Source organism: Amphiprion ocellaris, chromosome 20 (genome assembly GCF_022539595.1).
Source record: "Amphiprion ocellaris isolate individual 3 ecotype Okinawa chromosome 20, ASM2253959v1, whole genome shotgun sequence".
Classification (NCBI taxonomy): Eukaryota; Metazoa; Chordata; class Actinopteri; family Pomacentridae; genus Amphiprion; species Amphiprion ocellaris.
Window position 1 is genome coordinate 20,015,829 of NC_072785.1, and position 21,036 is coordinate 20,036,864.

Genomic DNA, 21,036 nt, shown 5'->3' on the forward strand with positions numbered 1-21,036 from the left:
GGGTGTGGTTAAAGAAGAAAGACCGGAGCTTCCCCAGATGTTCCTCTCTCTCTCCCTCCCTCTCTCTCGCCTACTCACAAGCCAGTGTTACAAGACAATTCAAATATTTTGTCGCACAACAGTTATCACAGTTCATACACACCATTTTCAGGCACATTGAATGGAATTTGTCGAGAGGCCTCCACACGAACCAGCAAATTTGGAACGAAGTAACCAAACCAGGCATTTGAGACCACATGTGATTCAGGTCTGAGGTTGGCAAACTGAGGACCAGCCAGGAGTCCCTGTGAGGCTCTACAACAAAGTGAAGGATAGGTTATTTAGAATTATTTTACTATGAATAGGTGAACTGAAAAGGCTGAACATTTATTATTTCCGCACATACAACTTGGAGGTATTCAACTCTGTAATAAGATTAAGTCTTTTCAGACAGAGACAAATGGGACAAGACATCCTCAAATAGGGTCTTTGTGCACCTTTTTAAGTTTTAGGGGCAAAAGGCTTAGCTTCATTGTTTTCACGTTCCATGTTTCCAGGAACAGGATTGACTCCTTGTCTCAACTTGTCGCCTAACATAAGAGGCAGGCACACCCTAAGGGTGAATGCATTTTTTTGTTGTGCATGTCCTCTGGATCTTTTTGTTGCAAGTTGCCAAAAGCATGACAAGAGCGAGGCAGCATTTTTTCTGACATGCTCAAAGGGGGAAGGGTAGTGAGGTGATAGGGGACAGGTGGGGAGATTTGTTACCATAAAACCAAAAAATATTCAGGTTCCCTGTTCCTCTTCCTCAAGTTTTAACAACATCTACTATAAAAAATTTACCCTACTTTTTTGTGACTCCAGACTTTAAGGAGGGAGTATAGTATTTCCTTCATCCTTTTCAGACCTGAGCTGTACTCAGATAACACTGTCACAATTCATGAACTCCCAGTGCTCTCAAGCTCACCCTCATTGTCACATCATAGACTATAGCTTTTGTCTTCACTTCACCTCCTACTTTTACAACCGGTCTTATTGTTCTTACTTACAGTGCTATGTTTCTGTTTGAAAACAGTTCATAATAAACAGCATTTGCGGATGAATTGAAGCCACCAGATGCTTTGAGGGATATCAAATGTCTGCTTGTGTAAAATGTCTGGGCAGAACTTGCCAGTTCTTGCAGACCACTCCAGTCAGAGCTATTGAATCCAGTGTTTACATAATATGCCTGCAAATAAAACCCACATATCTTTAGTTCAAGTCAAGTTTATTTGCACTGTTCAGTCTAACACGATGTCTCAGTGGGCTTGTTTCAGGTGACATAAGCGAAGCCTCCTGAAGAAGACCAAAATCTCTAAGAAGACCTTCTAATGAAGCTAAATTACTGTTTTATTTTCCACTTTGCTAACTTCTCTCTCCGACACAAATGAGATGAGAAACGGATGTGGATAGAATTCAGTTTTCTGGAATCAGGCTAAAATGTAGCCAGCTTACATCTTTGTTTGCGAATGTTTTACGAAAGCCTAAACATTGTTTTTCCTGGTATAAAAGGTGGATTTTGTCTGCTGCTGAAACAAATTAACACTAAAAGTAGATCGCTCTTCTGTTTGAAACATGACACCTTGAAGTCTTTAACTCTGCTTTTCAGGAAAATCATCTGTGGCCTTCAGTTCAGGCCCATCAACACAACATTTGTATTTGGAACATGTGAGACCAGTCTGAAGGACAACAACTGCATTCGATGGGGGTGGAAGGTTAAAAACGTTTCTCCTTGGCTCCAGATGAAGAACTGGTCCCGGCAGTCTGCCACAGCCACGCCTGCAGAAATGCACACTGTGACTCAACCTCTGTCAGCCACAAGTCCCAACAAGACAGCCCAACACAACAGGACAAACACATCGCTTTTCACTGTTGCCACAGTGAAGGGAAGGAAACGCATCAGAACAGAGGAAGCTTGGAAAAGATGAGAAACGATACCCCTGAAGAGGTGGGAGGGTCTCCTAATGAGAGGGATTACTGGCTAATTTACAAAACCGCACAGTCAGGCTGGAGGGACAGAACAAAGACAGACAGAACTGCACATACTCAAGTTTTTAATTATTTTAATTTTTCTAATAATTACATAAATATTATTTTAATAATTGCATAAATAAAAATGATTTATAATAATGATAAACTTGGATAAAGTTGTATCATTCTATCACAGGAGAGCCGTAAAGCTGCAACCAAGCATCTGTCAGTTATTTTCTTGCAAAACCAACTGACTATTCAGTGTATAAAATCTCAGTAAATAGAGGGAAAAATAAAATATTCAAATTGATTGTTTTCTGACAAACAGTGCAGAACCCAAACATGATATAAAACATATATAAATAATATATAACTAGGGACACTATTATATATTGAGATAAGAGAAACAGGTACTTGTGAATTTGGGGTATTTTTGCCTCATCCTTGCATGTACATATTTTGTATTGCATGATTCAAGAAGTCCAAGCTTTTGCAAAAAAAACCAAAACATTTTTTTCATGTTTCCCGTGTATTTTGCACAAGATCAGCCTGTACACACTCTATCCAATGTTGTGATGACCAGTATAAATCTGATCTTGCAGTATATTGATGGGGAAAGTTACAGGATTACAAAAGGTTAGAGAGTTACTCAAGCGATTTATCAAAATTATTGCCAATTAACTTTCTCTCAATTAAGTAATTAATGCATGAGCGATTCAGTTAATCTCTAAAGTGCTGGCTGGTTATTGGGTGCTGGATTAAATATTGGCACTAACATGTACAGTGGTGGGTCAGTGGGGGGCCCACAGACTAATTGTTGCCCTGAGTCCCTCCAACAGTTTCATCCAGCCATGACTATAACAGTCTAGTGTTTAGATCCTGTTCAGATATTTCCACTCATGCAAGGATGATCTAAAAGTGATTTTTCACTCAAATTCTGAAGGATCACTTGACCTAATTTGCACACACTAAGCCCATTTTTCCATTCAGTCATTGTGGTATCTTGACCTCCATCTGAAAAAGGATTCAGATATTTATCTGTCACATTTCTGCTGCTCTACCGTCACCATAAAAAGAGTGAAAATGACATTTCAAGAGTCAACCTGCCTTTGGGATGATAATCAACAGACCTCACTTGTTAATAGATTTTATTGGAAGCACCATCAGCTGAACGGCTTTAATGCTTCCACTGAACTGTTAACAGTGGTGCCTGCAGATTATCCTATCAGTGTTTGTGGAAAGACATTTTTCTGTTTGAGTTTTGTAAATGCCATTCTGCACTTCTGGTGCCAAGGTAGACGCAGATATTTCAAACCCTCAACTGTGCCAACTGGAAAATAGTCTGTTTGGCTCGATTCTAGAAGGAGAGAGTGAGAAAATATGGCTTTCTTTACTTTCACTGCATCTCTTCTATGGCACTTTGCAGTGTAAATACTGGAATCATCCACTGAGAAGCTGCTGGGGCGAAAAAAATTCCTGAGCTGGGTGGATCCACACGTCAGCACGGATGAATCAAACCGAGGAGTGCGAGACTCCTCCTCTGTCTCTCTCAAAGTACCAATCAAGCTAAACAATGAGGGCGCTGCTCATGGCAACAGAGCGATCTGTGCGGCCAGTAGAGAGGAAGGGTTTTATGAGACACATGGAAAATAGTGGAAGAATAAAGAAAGTCTGAGATCTTTGTCAAACCACAGTATTTGTGCAGAGTCAACAAATCCTGTTCTGTAGACAGGATGGCTGGTATACATTGTTCTTTAGTTCCAAGTTGAGACTTGCCTGCAGATGGTTTGCTGTGTTTATTGCAATTAGAATTACTTTTCTTTAGTTAATACAGGGTGCACTACTGCGTATGGAGCTGTCATATCAAAAAAGAAAAACACTTTTTCAAAACGCAAAAATAACAATCTTTAATGAAAAACATAAACAGATATACAACCATGTTGCACCTCAGTGCTGTGCACATCCTCATATTATTAACAACTGCGTTTGCAAAACTGCATTTCTTTGCACTCTACACAGCAAGTAGTTTAAATAATAAGGACAGTAACATTCACAACAGCACAACCTCTCAAACCTTTTGATAAATTATAAAAAGTATAAAGTTCACAGAGAGTCCCAATATGAACATCTGAGTGATGGGAAAAGACTCAGTACGGTTTGAAGTAAACATTCTGAGGCTGGGCTTGAGCAGAGGGAAAATCTTACACAGAAAACCACATGTGTTTGTAAAACCATACACTCCAAACCATGGAGTGACTCATGTAGTTGAAATCAAGGCTGAATCTGGCACTGCAGCAGCAAAGTCAGCTTTAATGTTTGTAAGGAACTTCATCAGTAAAAATCTCTGTTATAAAAAAACCCACAACAGTGCACACATTCCTGATCAATGACACATGTATCCTGTAGTCCAGGGTTTTAAATTCTTAAACATTAAGGAACTAACTCCTTAGTTCAGTCTCTGAGTAGACATATTTCTGCTTACAAGTCTTTAAGGAAGTGTCTGTGGAGTGAGGAGAGACATCTTTCCTTTCCTCATACTTTTGTTTGCCATTAAGTTCTCACTTAAATTCTCAGTATCTCAAGATATGGCAACACTGTATGAGGGTGCAGGTGTTTCCGGGGTGTTTTTGCCCTTTATAGTATTGGACTCCATCAGGTTGCTCCCACTGGACATTGTGTTGGTATTGATGTGGCAAGAGTGGTGGACTGCGGTGAAACACTCGCGGCAGCGCTTGCCAACCAGGTAGAGGATTTCAAAAATGGAGAGGAGGATGCAGGCTAAGCTGGTGACCACCATGAAGATAGTGAAGATCCTCTTCTCAGTAGGCCGAGCGATGAAGCAGTCGACCTTGTTGGGACAGGGCTTCTGCTCGCACTTGATGAGCGATGGGAAGTCATAGCCCTCGTAGATGTGGTACAGGAGGTAGACAAAGGTGGCGTCCACACCTATTTTAAAGAGCAGAGTGAGGACATAGGTCCACCACAGGCCTCCTCGCTTCTTGCCGGTGTTCTGGTAGAGACGGCGGCAGTTCTCGCCATACTTGAGCTTGTGTTTCCGTTCGCGGTCCTCCCTGTAGGCTACATGCATCACCACCAGCAGCGAGGGGCAGGTGACGAAGATGAGCTGCAGGGCCCAGAGCCGCACATGGGAGACAGGGAAGAAGTGGTCATAGCAGACGTTGTGGCACCCAGGCTGAGCCGTGTTGCATTTGAAGTCTTTCTGTTCGTCTCCCCATACCTTCTCCGCTGCCACCACAAACACCATGACCCTAAAGACGAACACAATAGAGAGCCACACTCTGCCGAAGGCTGTGGAGTACTTGTTCACCCCGCTGAGGAGGCCCTGGAGGAATGCCCAGTTCATGACGAGGTTTGTTCACAGTCTGTCGTCTCTTCCTGCTGATAGAAGACAGACAAGCTGTTTTCAGCTGAAAAGCCACAGGCGAACTTCAGGTATCTACCAGCATGAAACACAAAGAAAATACAGTGAAAGCACACATATTTAAAGAGGGCAAGACAACACAGGAACAAAGTGAGGGGGAGCTGGGTCATTACCATATAAATCAGCGCGTTTGCAAAGCTTTATGGCAAAAATTGAAGAAGCGTTACAGAGAGAAAACAAGTGAACAAGCCGTTTAACTTGTGAGTTTTCACTTTTACAAGCAGTGACTTTCACCGTCCTCGCTTTGCGGAGATAAAATCTTGTTTAAAACTTCACTTAAACGAAGCCACTTACTTCCCAGAGTGCGTTACAAAGTATTCAGATTTACACGCTCCGTGCGCAATTACGCGTATCCAAAAGTCCCCACGTCTAAAACCTAGTAAAACAACAACACGACCCGATTCCTTTTCCTTACATAAACATTTGAATACTCACAGTTTTAATGTCGTTGTTTTTCGGTTCAGATTTCGGAGCGGAGGAGCAGTCGCTGGATGAAGCTCGCCGATGACAATCTCAGTAGATTTCTCAACGGAACGGGACGGGAGTGGAGAGGGGGTGGAGTTGTTTGCCTGCCATTTCTTCTTTCCACTCAACCTGCTCAGGTGTGGCAGCTGCACTCCACCTAAGACCTAAGTGCAGTATTATAGAGACGTTTAATAAGTCACTTATCGAGTTTTAATCAGTTGAAAATGTATGTAATATATGACCAAAACAAGTTCTCTACACTTAATAAGTTGGAATTTAGCTTATATTTCAGCGTAAAACCAACAGAATGAGCAGTTGTTTGACACTTACAAAAGGATTGTTAAAAAAAAATAAAAATATTCTGAAATCAGATTAAATCATCCAGTATTGGTTACTATTTGGATCAAACCTTTAGTACGTGTTGTTTTCTTACTGTTTTGTAGATTTGGGATACCTGTGATGCAAAACAATCAGGTTTATCCTGATCCCAGCAGACGGGTGGATTCAGAGCGGATTTTAAAAACAAAATGTAATAAACATGAAAACTGGGCAAGTAATGCAACATTTGTATCATGTAGTGCATACACATTTATGTTTTGTACTTGATTTGTTTAACTGTTCGTGATAAAGTAGACATTAGGAAGCCTAGTAAGCCTTTCAGCAAATAAAAGTGAATAGATAGATTAAATAGCATTATTTTGTCCCCATAAAATAGTCCCCAAACAAAAGTCAATATCAACCAAAAATAATATTTTTTTTTCATTAATCGCAGTATATTAATTGCAATGACACAACATACAGTATTTGAAAGATGTGACACAATCATCACACTATTGCGTTATACATGTGTCATTGTGCGTGTGGACTTCCACCAAACAACTCTGAATTTTGTTCTCTGTTGGATATTTGTCCTTTCTATACTTCAGGAAACATGTTCAAAATATCAGTGTTAGTGAATAGTGAATGTTAGTTTATATTTATTGTTCTGCTAATATTAAAGTGGATGTTTGTATTCTTTTATTGTACTGTTTTCTGTCCCTTTAACCCTTTAAGACCCACCATTGTGCAAGTCCGCCAGGACATATTTTTACATTTTTACATGCTGTAGTGCCATTTTTGGAGTATTTTTATTTGCTTTAGATCAAAATAACCCTGATATCCCAAATTTTAATAATATGTATTGACTTATGTCTTAACTACTACAAAAAATTGCTTAAAAGTGCAATAAACCTTTAAAAAATGAAAATCGTTTTTGTTTTTATCACATATATTTCAAAATACAGAAATTGCATAGCTGTATCCCTCAAATTTGTAAATGTAAAAAAGTTGCACAATATCCTTTGGAACCACAGGAAATTTATTTGGAGTCTGTACATAATTTGCTTTTTGAGATATGGTCAATTTTGTAACCTGTAAAAAAACTGAAAATAAACAAAACTCCAAAATTTGCAGAGACATCAACATCAAAACAAATTATTTACAATAGTGCAATCAAATTTGTAAGTGTGCCAGATACTTATGAACACACATATTTTATGTACAAAACCATGGTCAGACCATAAAATGTGCATTTGAAAATAAAAGAAAATCGTTTTTACTGAGTTGAATCAGAAACAGTATTTTGATGGTCTCCTGGTCCAAGTACTTGGACAGGTCTGATGGAGAAGGGCTGTCCACATATTCTGACAGAGGTGGCTGGACACCTGGCCTCCTTTTGGGCAGGAAATGTGGCAGAGAAGGTAAGCTGTCAGGTTCCTTCTCAGTTTTCCAGCCAGCTGTAGGGAGCGCCTCTGGCCCGGAGCGCTCGCTGGTGGAGCGGCTGCTGCAGCGTCTCCTGGCTGGAGGACGGTCTGTCCCTCTACCTCTCGCTGGGTACCAGGACAGCAGGAGACCTCCATTCTCTCCTCTTCCTCCTCCTCCTCCTTCCCAACATTGTAAATGCTGCACACAGAAAAAGTGTACGGATCTGGTAATTGGATTTTCCGTTCTGAAACGGGTATTGAAAAACAAAAAACGAGTGGTTATTTGATTTCATTTATTTTCGTTTTAAAATACAAAAATTGAAATTGAAATACAAGGCGTTTTTCCTTTTCATGATCAAAAAGGGATATACGATTTTTTTTAAATGCTTTGATTTTCGTTTTATATTTAGAATAACAAGAAAGTAAAATCAGTAAGAGACAGAAACGCAAAAATGTCAGTTTTTTCATTTTCTGAGACCGGAAGTGGTCATCAGCAAGTGTGGAGCCAAACGACAACAAGATTCTCAGAGGGCGGAGCCAGAGAGCAGTGATTGGTCAGACCATAGATAACATAGAAGACAGCGCGCTAGCGTATCTAGTCTATGTATATCTGTGGTCTGCACGTCTGGTAGCGTCTCTGGCTGCTGTTGATCTTGGTTTTGGAGTAAAACACGGTAAGAAGATAAATACTTCTAACCAGTAGCGTTGTTTTGTTGTACGTTAAGTCAGCGACTTGTGAAGAGTTGTGTTTTGTCGTGTTTGAGCAGTTGGTCTGGACGCGTTAGCTAGCTAAGCGGCTAAGTTAGCTAGCGGGCTAATTAACACAGGTGGCTAACTTACCGCTGAACACCTGTGTTAGTTGCTGCTGCAGGTGTCCGTCATTAGTAGAATGACTTTCTCAACCTGTATTTCTCGCTGTGTATTTTAGCTTTTAAAAAAGTTATTTTACTTTAAGGTTAACTGAAACCTGTTCAGCTGCACTGAAGTTTAACATTCAGCTGGTTTGAATTAAATCACGCTTACCTTAACATTGTATATTACCTCTCTGAATCTCCATAATTTCATTAAATTCCTTCTCTCTTCCACTGCTCAAGTTCAATCCAGTATATAAAAATGACATTAATAGTGAGTAAACTAACAACCAGCCATTGTATTTATTTATTACTGTATGTATTTGTAGTAAAGCATGAGTTGAAACATCCTACTTTTGGATCTAGAACTGCACAAGCCGTTCATTTTCAGTCACCTGACGAGTTAAACTCCCCTTTTTATGTGAGGTTGAAGCAGAAAGTCTGAGTTAACAAAGAAAGTTCTTTATAATTTGCGATACCTGTTATCTCTGACTGAGGCTTTAGTTTTTGTTGAGCTGATTTACACGTAGAAACTTTGTTCAGGAAGATTTCTCAGTAGCTCAGAGGACAGGCCGCTTTTTACACAACCTTGTAAGAGAATGTCTGCCAATGCTTTCAGCAGAATTTAGAAACACAACACTTCCTAAACAGATATTTTGAGGCTGTGAGGTTGAACATTTGACAGTATATCAGTGTTTTTGTTTGTGGTCTTTCTGTTTCTAGGTGGAAGCTGAATTAGTGAGGATGACTCCTGCTCCTGTCATCTCTAAGCTCCTCACACATCTTTACCTGCACATGAGGAAAATCACTCCTGTAGAATGCAGGTATGTTTGTCATTATTATAAAAAGATGTTGCCTGGTGACCTGTCAGAAACCCATTATACAGAGTCAGCCAAAATAATGTTTACACACATCAGGAAAAGAAAAACTTGCATAAATATTTCAATACCAAATTTATTCAGACATCAACAGATTAATAAAAGTTATCTTTGGCCTCTAGAATTACAAGAGGCGCTCAAAGTGGTGGCCACTGGCTTCCAGACATTTCTGTTGTGTTGTAGACGTCACTTGTTGATGCTCCATTCATGAGGGTAGCGCCATCTGTTGGGAAAACATTGTACAACAGGACACAGAGTTATCGTGATTTGATCAAACTTAGAAAGAGGAATCTATATGTGTAGAAGTACTTATACAAATGAAATATTTATAAAAGTTTTTCTTTTCCTGGTGTGTGTATACATTATTTTGGCTGACTCTGAACTTAATGAGAACAAAACTGTCATTTAATTGTTGCTCTGAAAGCTTCTTTAGTGAAAATCAGCTGGTGTTCTGCTTTGAAACAAACTGCTGTTTTTAGGTTTAACCCCACAGTTTCTGAATGAACTGATAATTTGTTTTTTTTCCTGATCAATGTGGACGTTATAATTGATGGTAACATTTACTGATAATATAATCAACATGACAATATAACAGTATAACATTCTGACCACCTGACTAATACTGTGTTGGTCCCTTTATGCTGCTAAAACTCCTCTGACCCAGTGGTTCATCAGAACCTCTGGGGATGTCCTGTGGATTCTGTGGATCCTGTGGGTTGCAGGGTGGATCCTACCTAGACCAGGCTGATCCTGGACCATCCCACAGATGCTCAATCAGATCTGGATGTGGGGAGTGTGGAACCCAGGTGAACAGCTTAGCTCTGTCGTGTTCCTCAGACCACTCCTGAGTAGTTTTAGTTCTTCCTGCTGAGGGAGGCAGCTGGCATCAAGGACTGCTGTTGCCATGGAGACTAGTGGGTTGTTTGTCCTGCAGTGTTTAGGTGGTGGTACATGTCAAACATCCACATGAATGTCAAGGTTTCCCAGCAGAACGTTGCATTAGAACAAGATGATGGATGTTGTTCTCTTCAGTGGTCAGAATGTTGTGGCTGATCGGTGGATCTGTCTGCCTTTACTCTGACATCCAGAGTTATACAAAAGTGTAGTATGTGTGCAGTGCAGAAGAGATTTACTTTATTGTACGCATTTTTTTTTTTTTTTTTTTTTAAAGGGAGAGAATTTTTTTTACCCACTTGAAGAAGACCTAATCTTTCCCTTCAAAGGATAGTTAATAATTGCTACAGCTTCCATAGTGGTCCCATCAGAGAAAATCATATCCATATACAGATTTTTATTAATTCCAGGGCTGATTCAGTAAAGATTACAATAATAACTACATCAGATAATTCTTGGTCGCAGTTGGAATTTTGCAGACTGAGAGATGGTTGAGAAGGTTTGCAGTTCTTGTTTTAGCAAAATATGTTATAATAGAAGATCTTTATTGTCATTGTACATGAAATTATCTGCAAACCAGCAAAGTGCATCAGTCTGAAGTATCTAAAAATAAATAAGTAAAGAAAAATGCTTCTAAAGCCAGTAATAAACAGAATATTTTGAGGGAATATTCTAAAAAGGAAAGAAAAGCTCCATTCTCACTCCTCTCAGGATAAACTGTCATTAAAATTGACTTTAAATTTAGCTTCAACACAAGATAAAAACATTTACTTTCATTACTGATGTCAAGTTTAATAAAGTTCATGCTACTTTTATAAAATGATGAAAGTGAATAAATTGTATTTCTTTGATCTGTGTTTGATTTCTGTCTTTTCTCCTGTCATCCAGATGTTCAGAGGGAGATGATGCCACATCTGGTCCAGCTGATGGAAGGTCTTGAAGTTCTCTGACTGGCCTCGACTGAAGATGGTCGTCTCACTGGATTTAAGGTTCAGATGCTCAGTAACAAACTCCACCAATGAGCCAACAGGGAAGCTTTAGGTTTATTAAATGTTGCTATGAAGGTATCGCTGTTTTTCTTTGTGAATGCAATGTGTTCCAACTGAAACTTGAATTAGAACTTAGAAGTAAATCCTTCCATCTGAAAGGATTTAGTTGCATTAATAACCTCATAACATTCTAATTTTTATTCCAGTCTTGGTTGGAAATAGAATCTCTGTATTGATTCAGGTAAAAACTGAACTTCACAGCATGTTGAAGCAAAACAACCAGATGAAAACTGTGATGGTGTTGGATTGTCAGACTGTAATGTTGCAGCTCAAAGCAGCTTTTCTAGCTCAGTTCAGTTCAGTTGGAGCTGCTTTGCACTTTTTACACTGTTTATTCACCAACACTTTATTTAATAAAAGTCCCATCTAGTTTTTATGAGGAATGTGATGTTTTAATTTCTCTGTGAATAACTGCAGTCTAATGCAACAGCTGGAATTGTAACATCTGTCCTGATATTGATCATGAAGTATTGATCAGAATACTTATGGTTAGCAGTCATCCCTGAAGTTTTACATTAAAATCTTTACTTGTGTTGTGAACTTTGGTAAGAAGCAGAAACGTTAGCGTTGCCATGGATACATGAGTGTTAAATTCTGTCCATGTTTCCATTTTGGGAAATTCAGTCCAGTTCCAGAATGTGGAGGAATTTAGTCTCACAATCACAGACAACAAATATTATCTGAAAGTCGGGTTATTGTTGTTTATCAGCACAATACAAAAAGATTAATGTTAGAAATATTCCAGTTCAGACTCTAGAATATCATGATTTATGTAAATTTACCTCAATAATATGAATGTTCAGGTTAAGATTGTACAGTGATATTTATTATGCAAGTTTAGCTGATTAAAGTTTATGACTCTGCACTAAAATATTATTTAAATTGACATCATTATTATAATATTAAGGGTCAGACCCTACAGTATTGAGATTAAGAAATCAAATATTCTATAAAATGTAAATACACTGAACTCATTTGGATATATTTAAGTGAGACTCTACAATATTATTTGACACAAATCTATCTAAATCAAAATTTTAATAATTTTCACGCCGAACATTTACTGGACTGATTTAAACATTAAAATCACTCCTTTCTAATCCTCTGCTGTACATTCAAACCTGAGGCCTTAAATAGAAACACACAAGTATCTGATTGAAGGAACTTCTGCAGAGTCCTGGTTCCAGAACATGATGATAGAATTATAGACAAACTTTAACAAAAGCTGCCTGAGAGTTTACAGGTTTTTATGTTAGATTTCTTCAGTAATTTAATGAGCGTTATCAGCAAAAATCAAGTGTTCATTTGATGAACTTCATTTCCTAAAACATCCAGACTTGGAGCTCATATCTTTGGCAGCTGTAAAGTTTCTGCTCCTTCAAAGTTCACAACACAATGAATGAATTCCTGAAACGCTCTCAATGCTGGAGAGCGTTTGTGATGCTGAAGCAGTGATCAGTTTTTCTGTTTCTTCTCTGGAGATGCACAATGAGGGACGTCTGCAGAGACTGAGAAAGAGTCTCACCACATCCTGACATGAGGAAAAAGACTTTATTGAAGACTACAATGAGAAAAACTATCAGACAGCAGACGGCTGCATTCAAGGTGAGCTCTGAACATTTGATCTGGAACAGGAATTCAGTAACGGCAGCATGAGCTTCATTTCAGTCTGTAGCTGCTGAATTCATGGATGAATCATCTGGCACTAGAGAGGAAGACCATCAAACATCCACGTCAGCTGATGGAGGTCCAAGAGTCTCACCGAACAACCAACCTACAGAGTGAAGACCTCAAATCTGATTGGACGGCCTCCTATTCAGCCACGTGTGAACAAATGCCTCTAAGTTGATTTATTTTCTACAATAAATCTAGTTTGAGTCCTAATCTATGCCTGAGTGTTTGCTTCTTGACACCGCTGTTAACAGTTTAGGCTGTTAGATTGTTCCAGATAAGACAAGTACAAGATTCTTCAGAGGCGTTCTACCATAAGCCTGACAGGAAGAACTCCAACAGCTACTGAATGTTCCTGTGGTCCCCTCAAGGCTACAGGAGGAGCCCTACAAGGACGAGCCGGTCCACCTGATGGTGGCCAGTTGCTGCGGTTCAAAAGCAACACCGCCTACGCGGACTTCTACTGGACCACATGGAGGCCTTCAAACCGGACCAACAAGTTCACCGACTCCCCGACTCGTGGGTCTGAGGACGCTGCCGAGCCTCGGCCCAGCCGGCCTCCTGTCTGTGGGTGTTTGAGTGCTGAGAGGTTTGTGGATGTAAGTGAACGTGTCTGTGTTGAAACAGCAGCTTTTGACTCACTAACGCCGGGAAAAACCAAGAGCTCCTTTATTTGTGACTTCCACTAAAAAATGATGAAAATAAGTTTGCCAGGGTTCTGATTGATGACAGATTATTAAATAATGAAAATAATCGTTTAAATATTCCTTTAAACAATCCTTTTAGGTCTACATTTCCTTTACACTGACTTCTTGGTATATGTACAAGTATTTTGGGTGGAATATACCATTAAGCCCGATGTTCAAGGGTTCTTCTGGGAATATACCATTAAACCAACCTTTTAGGTAAATGTTCCAGGATGTTGGGTAGAATATACCATCAGATAAACCTTTTAGGTCTAAATTAGAAGATTTTAGAGTAGAATATTACTCCAAACCATCCTTTAGGTCTACATTTAAGGTGGAATACTCCTTTACACCAAGATTTTTTGGTCTAGGATTTTGGATGGAATACTCAGTTAAACCAACATTTTAGGTGCATGTCCAAGGATTTTTGGTGGAATGTTCCTTTAAGGTCGATGTGTGAGGACCTTGTAGGTGGAATACTTCCTGAAACCAACTTTTTAGGTCAACATTCAAAGATTTAAGGTGGAATATTCCTTTAAACCAACCTAAATTTCATGTTTTGATCAAGTGTTTTATCAAGTGAGAAACCTCAATCCAGACTCCTCATAATGACGTTTGAGATTTATGCTGCTATTATTTGTTTAATCCAGACTAAATGATAGAAATCCACAACTGTAATTTTATTTCAGGACTCGGTTATTAAATGTCAAAACAATCCATGTGACTCTAAAAACTCAACAGCTGTACAAACTCTAAGATTAAACTCTTCACAAGGATCCAAAATAAGTTGGACTTCTACATGAGAGCTTTAATTATTCTTCATCTACTTCCTGAAAAGTTTGGTCAATAAAGACAAAAACTAGTATTTTCAGCTGAACTAAAGACAGACTTTGTGATTTTTCTGCTCACATGTTGTGTTGTTGTAAACTTACTCTTTCAAATAAATAGCCGCCTAACCCTCTGGAAACCAGCATTTTTCCTGTTTTTGTGTTGTTCCTCGGCGACCCTAGACAGCTGAGTCGTAATGTTTTTTGAGCAACACACCATACTATGACGTTTTTACAATGATGGTTCTACTATGGAACCAGTTTGACATGTTCAGGCGTTCTTTGTGTGAAAACTCAGAGATTTCAGGTATCAGAAGGTGGTTTTCAACTTTCTTTGTTAACTTTCTGCTTCAACTTTAAACTAAATTTCCTTCACTAACCCAGCCCTCTGGACTTCCAGTAAACTGTGTTCCTATTGGCTGTCCAGGTGGCTGCTTGGTGTTATCAGGAACACCTGAGCAGCTCAGTGTCTTCCTGCTTTATTTGGCGACAGTCAAACATTTCTTCTGCTTCACTTCACCACTGAACCGGGTTTGGCTCCATTGCTTTAGTTTTTTCTTTAGGCGTTGGCTTGCAGCTTCCAGCAGTAAAATCGTCTTTAATGTGTTTCCTGGTGTGTTTTAGGGCTTTGTACTGGATAGTTGTCTTGGTAAATGTGTTCTTTAGACACAGTTAGCACATGGTGCTAATGTGTGCAGTGATTAGTGGATTTGGTGCAGCTGAGTTGTGTCTTTATCATGGCTGTAGTGAGTCTTCAGAGGTTTTTGGTCAGACACATTCTGTATTCTTGTTTGTGAACCAACGTTGGTTGTCCAGAAGGTAAGAGTTCCTGTCCTGATTCTCTGTTCTCAGAGGTTCTCTGGTAGGCTGCAGGAGACTTTAGCGTTTGGGTTGTGCTAGTTTGGTTTTTGTACGGTTTCATTTGGACGACTATCTTGAGGCCCCTCCATGTGGTTTAGTGAGGTTTTCTGCAACAGTTCTACAAAGCAACCTGCAGCAGAAGAGACTTTGAGAGTTTTTAGGAAGTTCTGGAGACCAGACTTTAGAGCAGCAGAAACATTTGTCAGCAGTTTGAGCAGGAGAAGGTGAGCTTCAGAGTAGAAATGAGACAGAAACCTTCTTGACCCGTGTGGTGAGGTCCTGTACCAAGAGTTTGAGCAGGTTGTGAAGAGTCTGTAGTTCTTGGGTCTGAAAGCACAAGAAGAGTTGACTCATTAAAGGAGAAAACAGGAGATATTGTTGGTTCTTCTGTCGCTCTGCAGTTTCCTTAGACTGAATATCAAGTTTATATTTTAAATGATTTACCATGTGAGCCCAAGAAGACTTCAATAAACTCCCTCCCTCCCCTGGACACAACATATTTTATTACCATGTTAAATCTTTTTTTTTTTTTTTTTTTAAGTGTTTTGAGTTTTAATCATAGTTTTATCATAGTTTTTTCTCTTTGCTTATTTAGTTTTGTCATCTGTGTAAAAGATGCTAAACAAATAAAGTTGAATTGATAAACTGAATAATTGACTAACTCATGATTGTGAAAACAGAAGTATTTTCAGTGTGATTTAAGGGTTAATTTCATTTTTAAGGTTGGGGTTAAAATCTTGACAGAAAAAGAAGATTAAAGAAATAAACTATATTAAAAAAGCAATTAAAGCAAAGGAAAAAGAAATTTAATACAATAAAACTTTTACAAAGTTTTATTATTAAAAAGTATTTTTTAAATGTTGAATTATCGAAAATATTGTATCTGTAATTTTTAATATTTGTATTTTAAAAATTTTGTTCAATTTCATAATTACATGTATCTTGTTTATCTAATTCAATATTTTGTGTTTAATATAATTTAATTGTATTTAATGTTTAACTCTATTAAACAGACAAAATATTGAATTAGATAATTAAACAAGATACAATACATGCAATGAAGTTAAACAAAATTTTTAAAATACAAATATTAAAAATTACAGATACAATATTTTCGATAATTAACCATTTAAAAAATACAATTAAACAAGGACAATATTAAACATTTTAAAAATACTAAACATTTAATTAGATTATTAAACCTTTAAAAAGACAATACATTGAATTAAAAAATTAAATGTTTAATTAGAAAATTACATCTTAAAGACAATAAAACTTTAAATAGGAATTAAACAGAAAATACAATGAAGCATTTAAAAAGAAAATGAAACATTAAAAGGTGGTAAAACATTTAAAAAGAAAAACCTTAAAGATTTAATCGAAACATTAAATATTGGGAAAGAAAAATAAATCAAACAAGCCAATAAAACATTTGAAAAAACAATTAAACTTTAAAAATACAAAACATTTGGAAATCAGACAGGAAAGAATAAAAGGTGAGAAAAGAGCAAAATTAAACGTTTAAGAAGAATCAAACTAAAGACAAAACATTTGAAAAGACACCAGTTAGACTTTAGATCAAATTAAACAGAAGAGACAATAAAAGGATGAAAAAGAGCAAAAACAGACAAATGTATTAAAGCGTTTTCTAGTCTGAAATGAAAACATCAAGTTGTTTCTTCAAACATTTCCTCTTTCTATGTTCTTGGTTTGATTGTGGATAGATTTACTAAGAACTCATTTAAGAAAACTGCTTTCCAGATAAAGTCTACTAGTAGTTGAAGGCACTGATCAAACTAATGTTACCTTCTGATCTCCACAAACTTTACTGTTCAGTGAAGAGAATCAAAGTTTGTTGAGGATTTCTCAAAAACCCACAGGTGAAGGTCTGAGAAGAACTCAGATGGATGGTCTAAATGTGAAATCAAGACTCATGGTCACAAGTTTTAAGGCTTTTGTTAACCAGAAAGTTCAAACTAACAGAGAAGTAGTGAGAAACTTTTAAGATTTCAGTCCTCAGACTGTCTGAAGGTTCAAACTAACAGAGAACTACTGAGAAACTTTTAAAACTTCAGCCCTCAGACTGTCTGAAAGTTCAAACTAACAGAGAACTACTCAGGAACTTAGAGGATTTCAGTCCTTGGACTGTCTGAAAGTTAAATCTAACAGAGAACTACTGTGGGACTGAGAAAATTTCAGCCCTCAGACTGTCTGAAGGTTCAAACTAACAGAGAACTACTGTGGGACTTAGAAAATTTCAGCCCTCAGACTGTGTGAAAGCTCAGGTCCTGAGGACTCGGGAGGTCTGGAGGCTTTGGAAAGTCTTGGAACTGAGGGTTCCACCCTCCAGCACAAAGGCTGAAGTCCAACCTCCTGAGAAAAACGGTCGAGTCGAGACTCGAGTTAAAAAAAAACTCGAAAACGACAAAAAATAGATGATAAATGCGCAAAAAAAAGAAGAATTAGTATCTGAGCGAATAGCTCAGGGGAAAAGAAGACTGACTACCAAGTGGAAGGTCGCAGGTTCGAGACCCGCCACTGGCCCTTTTCTTTCTTTGTCTTTGTTAGGATTTTGAGAAAACTTAAGAAGTGTCTGGTCTTGAACCAGCGACCTGCAGCTCCATAGGCAAATCCTTAACTCACTGAGCTACAGATCAGATAAAAAGAAATAAATTCGTCGTCCCTTTGGCATCGTAGTTCCTGAAGTGACCACATGGGCAGGGCAAAGGCGGAGTCTGGGTGGAGTCAGGGCGGAGAGTAGGCGGGGACGTGGGTGGCGGCCTCCCCCCCTCTACTCCCCCACCTTCCCCCACTGCCCACCACACCTTCCCCCGCCCGACGAGTTCTTCGAGTCTCCACGAGTTCTTCGAGTCTCCATGGGTTTTCCCGAGTTTCTGGAGTTTCCACCAGGTCGGAGGCAGAACAAGCTGTCATGAAGAGGTGTTGAAGTCAGCCAGGATGGACTGACTTACAGCGACTAGAAGGAAGATGACTAGAAGAGCAGGTCTTTAACCACCATCCATAAAATCCATGGAGTCGGCTCCAGAGAAATGAAGGGAGGTCAACTTTTATCAATCTCCATCCAGATGTTCAACTTGGTATCTTTACTTTGACATTTTTAGCACCACAAACCTTTAGTATCACACTTTATTATCCTTTATTAGGATTTTAAAGGAATCCACCAGCAGATTTAGTTTTTGTTGACAAACTTTATTCTTGTCATTGTGGGACTGCAGTATTTAAAACCGTTCCTTCTATTTGACCTCATGTTTATTAGTTTTAGTGGAGAAAGTTATTTTAGTTGTCGATTAGTCTCTTAAAAACAAAACCAAGTAATAAATTGGATTAGTCAAGAGCTTTAAATTTCTTACTTTGTCATATTTTAAATATGACAAAAAATATAAAAATAAAGTGTCTTGAGACAATTTAACCTGTAATTGGCATTATATGAATAAAATTGAATTCAAATTGTATGTATCTTGTAATGGAGTAATTCAGTCATATATGTTGGAAAACACATTTTCTTTGACCATTAATCTGTTGATTATTTTCTCCAGTAATTCATTTCTTGTTTTGGTTTATAAAATGTCAAACCCAAATATATTCAGTTTACTGTCATAAAACCCAAAAAGATTTACATTCATGATGCAGGAATCAGGCAGTTTTTCACTTTTTATCTTAGTTTAGTCAGAAAGATAGTTGATAATGTGTGAATTGTTGCAGCTTGTGAGCCATAGAAGGTTTTAATCTTTGGGGCCGAGTGTCAAAAAACATTTAGAAACCAACATCAACAAAACACTCAAAGATCTGAACATCATTTGCATGAAAATGTCAAATTAAAGGACATTTATTTCCAACGTAAATGTGTGATATTCATCCTCTGGAGCTTTCTCTTCACATCGTCTTCCACCTGGACTGGTTTGGTCGGGAGCATGTGCAACAAACATTTGAAAAACTGCACTTTAACATCAATGAATGACACTGAAGTTTAATCTACATAAATGAGACTGAGTCTGGATGTGCTGCTCTATCATAGTTTAGGGAAAGTTCAAACAAAAGAGGACAGTTCAGATAAGACTTGAGAATGAGCTTATTTTGAACAAACATCTCAGACTTTCTGAGCTTCAGCACCTCTAGCAAGATATTTTAACAACAAGCAACTCAAGAGATCCAGAAGTTGGAGAGAGTTAGCTTTAGCTGAGCCAAAGAACATGTGGGACGCTAACCTAGCAAACATTTCAGACTTTCCTCTGTGAATTCTGAGAAATAATTTCCTATTTAATGACAGAGCTACACATCTTAACTCAGTCTCATTAAAACAGACTCTAATTCAGTGTCATCCATCCATATTAAAGTGCAGTTACCCAAAATGTTTGTTGCATGAGCTCCAACAAAACCTGTCCAGGTAGAAGGCCACTTTGACAAACAGGAAGTGGACGATTCCAAGCAGATTTATAGAAGGGGGAACGGACTGTACTAAGTGTGGTCGAGTATAGAGGGGTGTTTTGTGGGTTTTTAAGGCTGATAATGATTATTAGTGAGACATTTGGAGTAGATATTCATTTGCAGTAAATGAAAGTATTTAAAATCTTGGAGTTAAACTTAGAAGAACACAAACTCTAACAGAAAACTTTGTTGATACGTTTTTGTTTTGTTTACAGATGTTAAGTTAAAGGAGTTTTATTCGTGACGTATAACCAATCAAATCACTCCAGAAGACAGAGCGACCACAGGTAGATAAAGGTTCAGAGCCAAAGTAGCCATTTTTAAATGTATTTATTACCGTAAATCAGTAAAAAATAAAATACTGATAATCAGTAAATCAGTCAGCCCACAATTACTACAATTCTACAATGTATGTCTCTTTCCTTTGACTTGTTATTTGTACAATATACGATGTATATGATGGCGTTTTTTCATACCAAAGGCTATACTATGATGTTTTCTAAGAGACATACGATGCTACTCTGTTGTTCTGGCCTGGGCTGCACTCCTCCTCTGTTGTTTTCTGGATTGTACTCAGCTGCATGCCTTCGTCCACCCGGCCTCCGTTGACTCGTCCCGCCTGCCGTCTCTGGAGCTGAAGCTGGATTGGAACAGACCAAAGTACAGTCCAATCACGATGCCAGCTGCCTCTCAAAAGGCTCCTTCATCTGGCGGCACTTCTTCTGAGGGGAAGCTGAGCTGGCCCAGCAGAACTTTGGAGATGTGTTCCAGTGGTTGGTGGATGTGTGGGGAGATAGAGAGGGACCTTTGAATTGTTCAGAAAGGAAAACAGGGAACCCATTGGTAGTTTTAGTTTAGGGTGCTACTGCGGTGTGTTTTGGGTTTTAAGAGGTGAACAGGAAGAGTTTTTTTTCGTATTGATTATCTTTTACTTTGTTCCTGGTTGGAATGCCCATCAATGTCAACATGAAGTTCACTTTTAGTTCTGTTTATTTATTTTTATTTTACTAACACCCATTTGCTTTTAACCCCCTCACATGTTGTGTTGTTGTAAACTTACTCTTTCAAATAAATACTCGTCTAACCCTCTGGAAACCAGCGTTTGGACTGTTTTTGTGTTGCTCCTCACCTACTTCAGACAGCCGGGACAAAACAACGTTTTGTGGACCAAAGGCTATACTATGAGGTTTTTAGAGCGACATGCTATACTATACAGAGACATGCTAACTATGACG

General features: G+C 38.4%; 1 protein-coding gene and 2 long non-coding RNA genes across 8 annotated transcripts in view; 1 reads left to right on the forward strand and 2 right to left on the reverse strand.

Moving 5' to 3' along the window:
• Nucleotides 1-3,881: 3,881 nt before the first annotated feature.
• LOC111579573 (gap junction beta-4 protein-like) lies at nt 3,882-6,023 on the reverse strand. Of its 3 annotated transcripts, none has more exons than XM_023286890.3 (2): nt 5,867-6,023; nt 3,882-5,446 (listed from the first exon to the last, which is right to left on the reverse strand). In XM_023286890.3, the coding sequence occupies exon 2, from the start codon at nt 5,351-5,353 to the stop codon at nt 4,568-4,570; it is 786 nt and encodes a 261-aa protein (XP_023142658.2). In that variant the 5' UTR covers nt 5,354-5,446; nt 5,867-6,023; the 3' UTR covers nt 3,882-4,567. The 3 variants fall into 3 exon arrangements, with proteins under 3 accessions (XP_023142658.2, XP_023142659.2, XP_023142660.2); XM_023286891.3 differs by having other exon boundaries at nt 3,882-5,388; nt 5,867-6,019; XM_023286892.3 differs by having other exon boundaries at nt 3,882-5,385; nt 5,867-6,001.
• Nucleotides 5,929-13,194, forward strand: LOC129347755 (uncharacterized). Of its 4 annotated transcripts, XR_008600005.1 has the most exons (6): nt 8,170-8,312; nt 9,213-9,313; nt 10,032-10,173; nt 11,150-11,250; nt 12,792-12,915; nt 12,979-13,194. It is a non-coding gene; the product is annotated as an uncharacterized LOC129347755 (long non-coding RNA). The 4 variants fall into 4 exon arrangements; XR_008600002.1 differs by having other exon boundaries at nt 8,181-8,312; nt 11,150-12,915; XR_008600004.1 differs by lacking the exons at nt 8,170-8,312; nt 10,032-10,173 and adding an exon at nt 5,929-6,033 and having other exon boundaries at nt 11,150-12,915.
• Nucleotides 13,195-20,346: 7,152 nt separating this feature from the next.
• LOC129347803 (uncharacterized) overlaps nt 20,347-21,036 on the reverse strand; it is a 3,226-nt gene continuing 2,536 nt past the window's right edge. The window contains exon 3 of the long non-coding RNA XR_008600066.1: nt 20,347-20,606. This is a non-coding gene — a long non-coding RNA (uncharacterized LOC129347803). The remainder of the gene's footprint in view (nt 20,607-21,036) is intronic.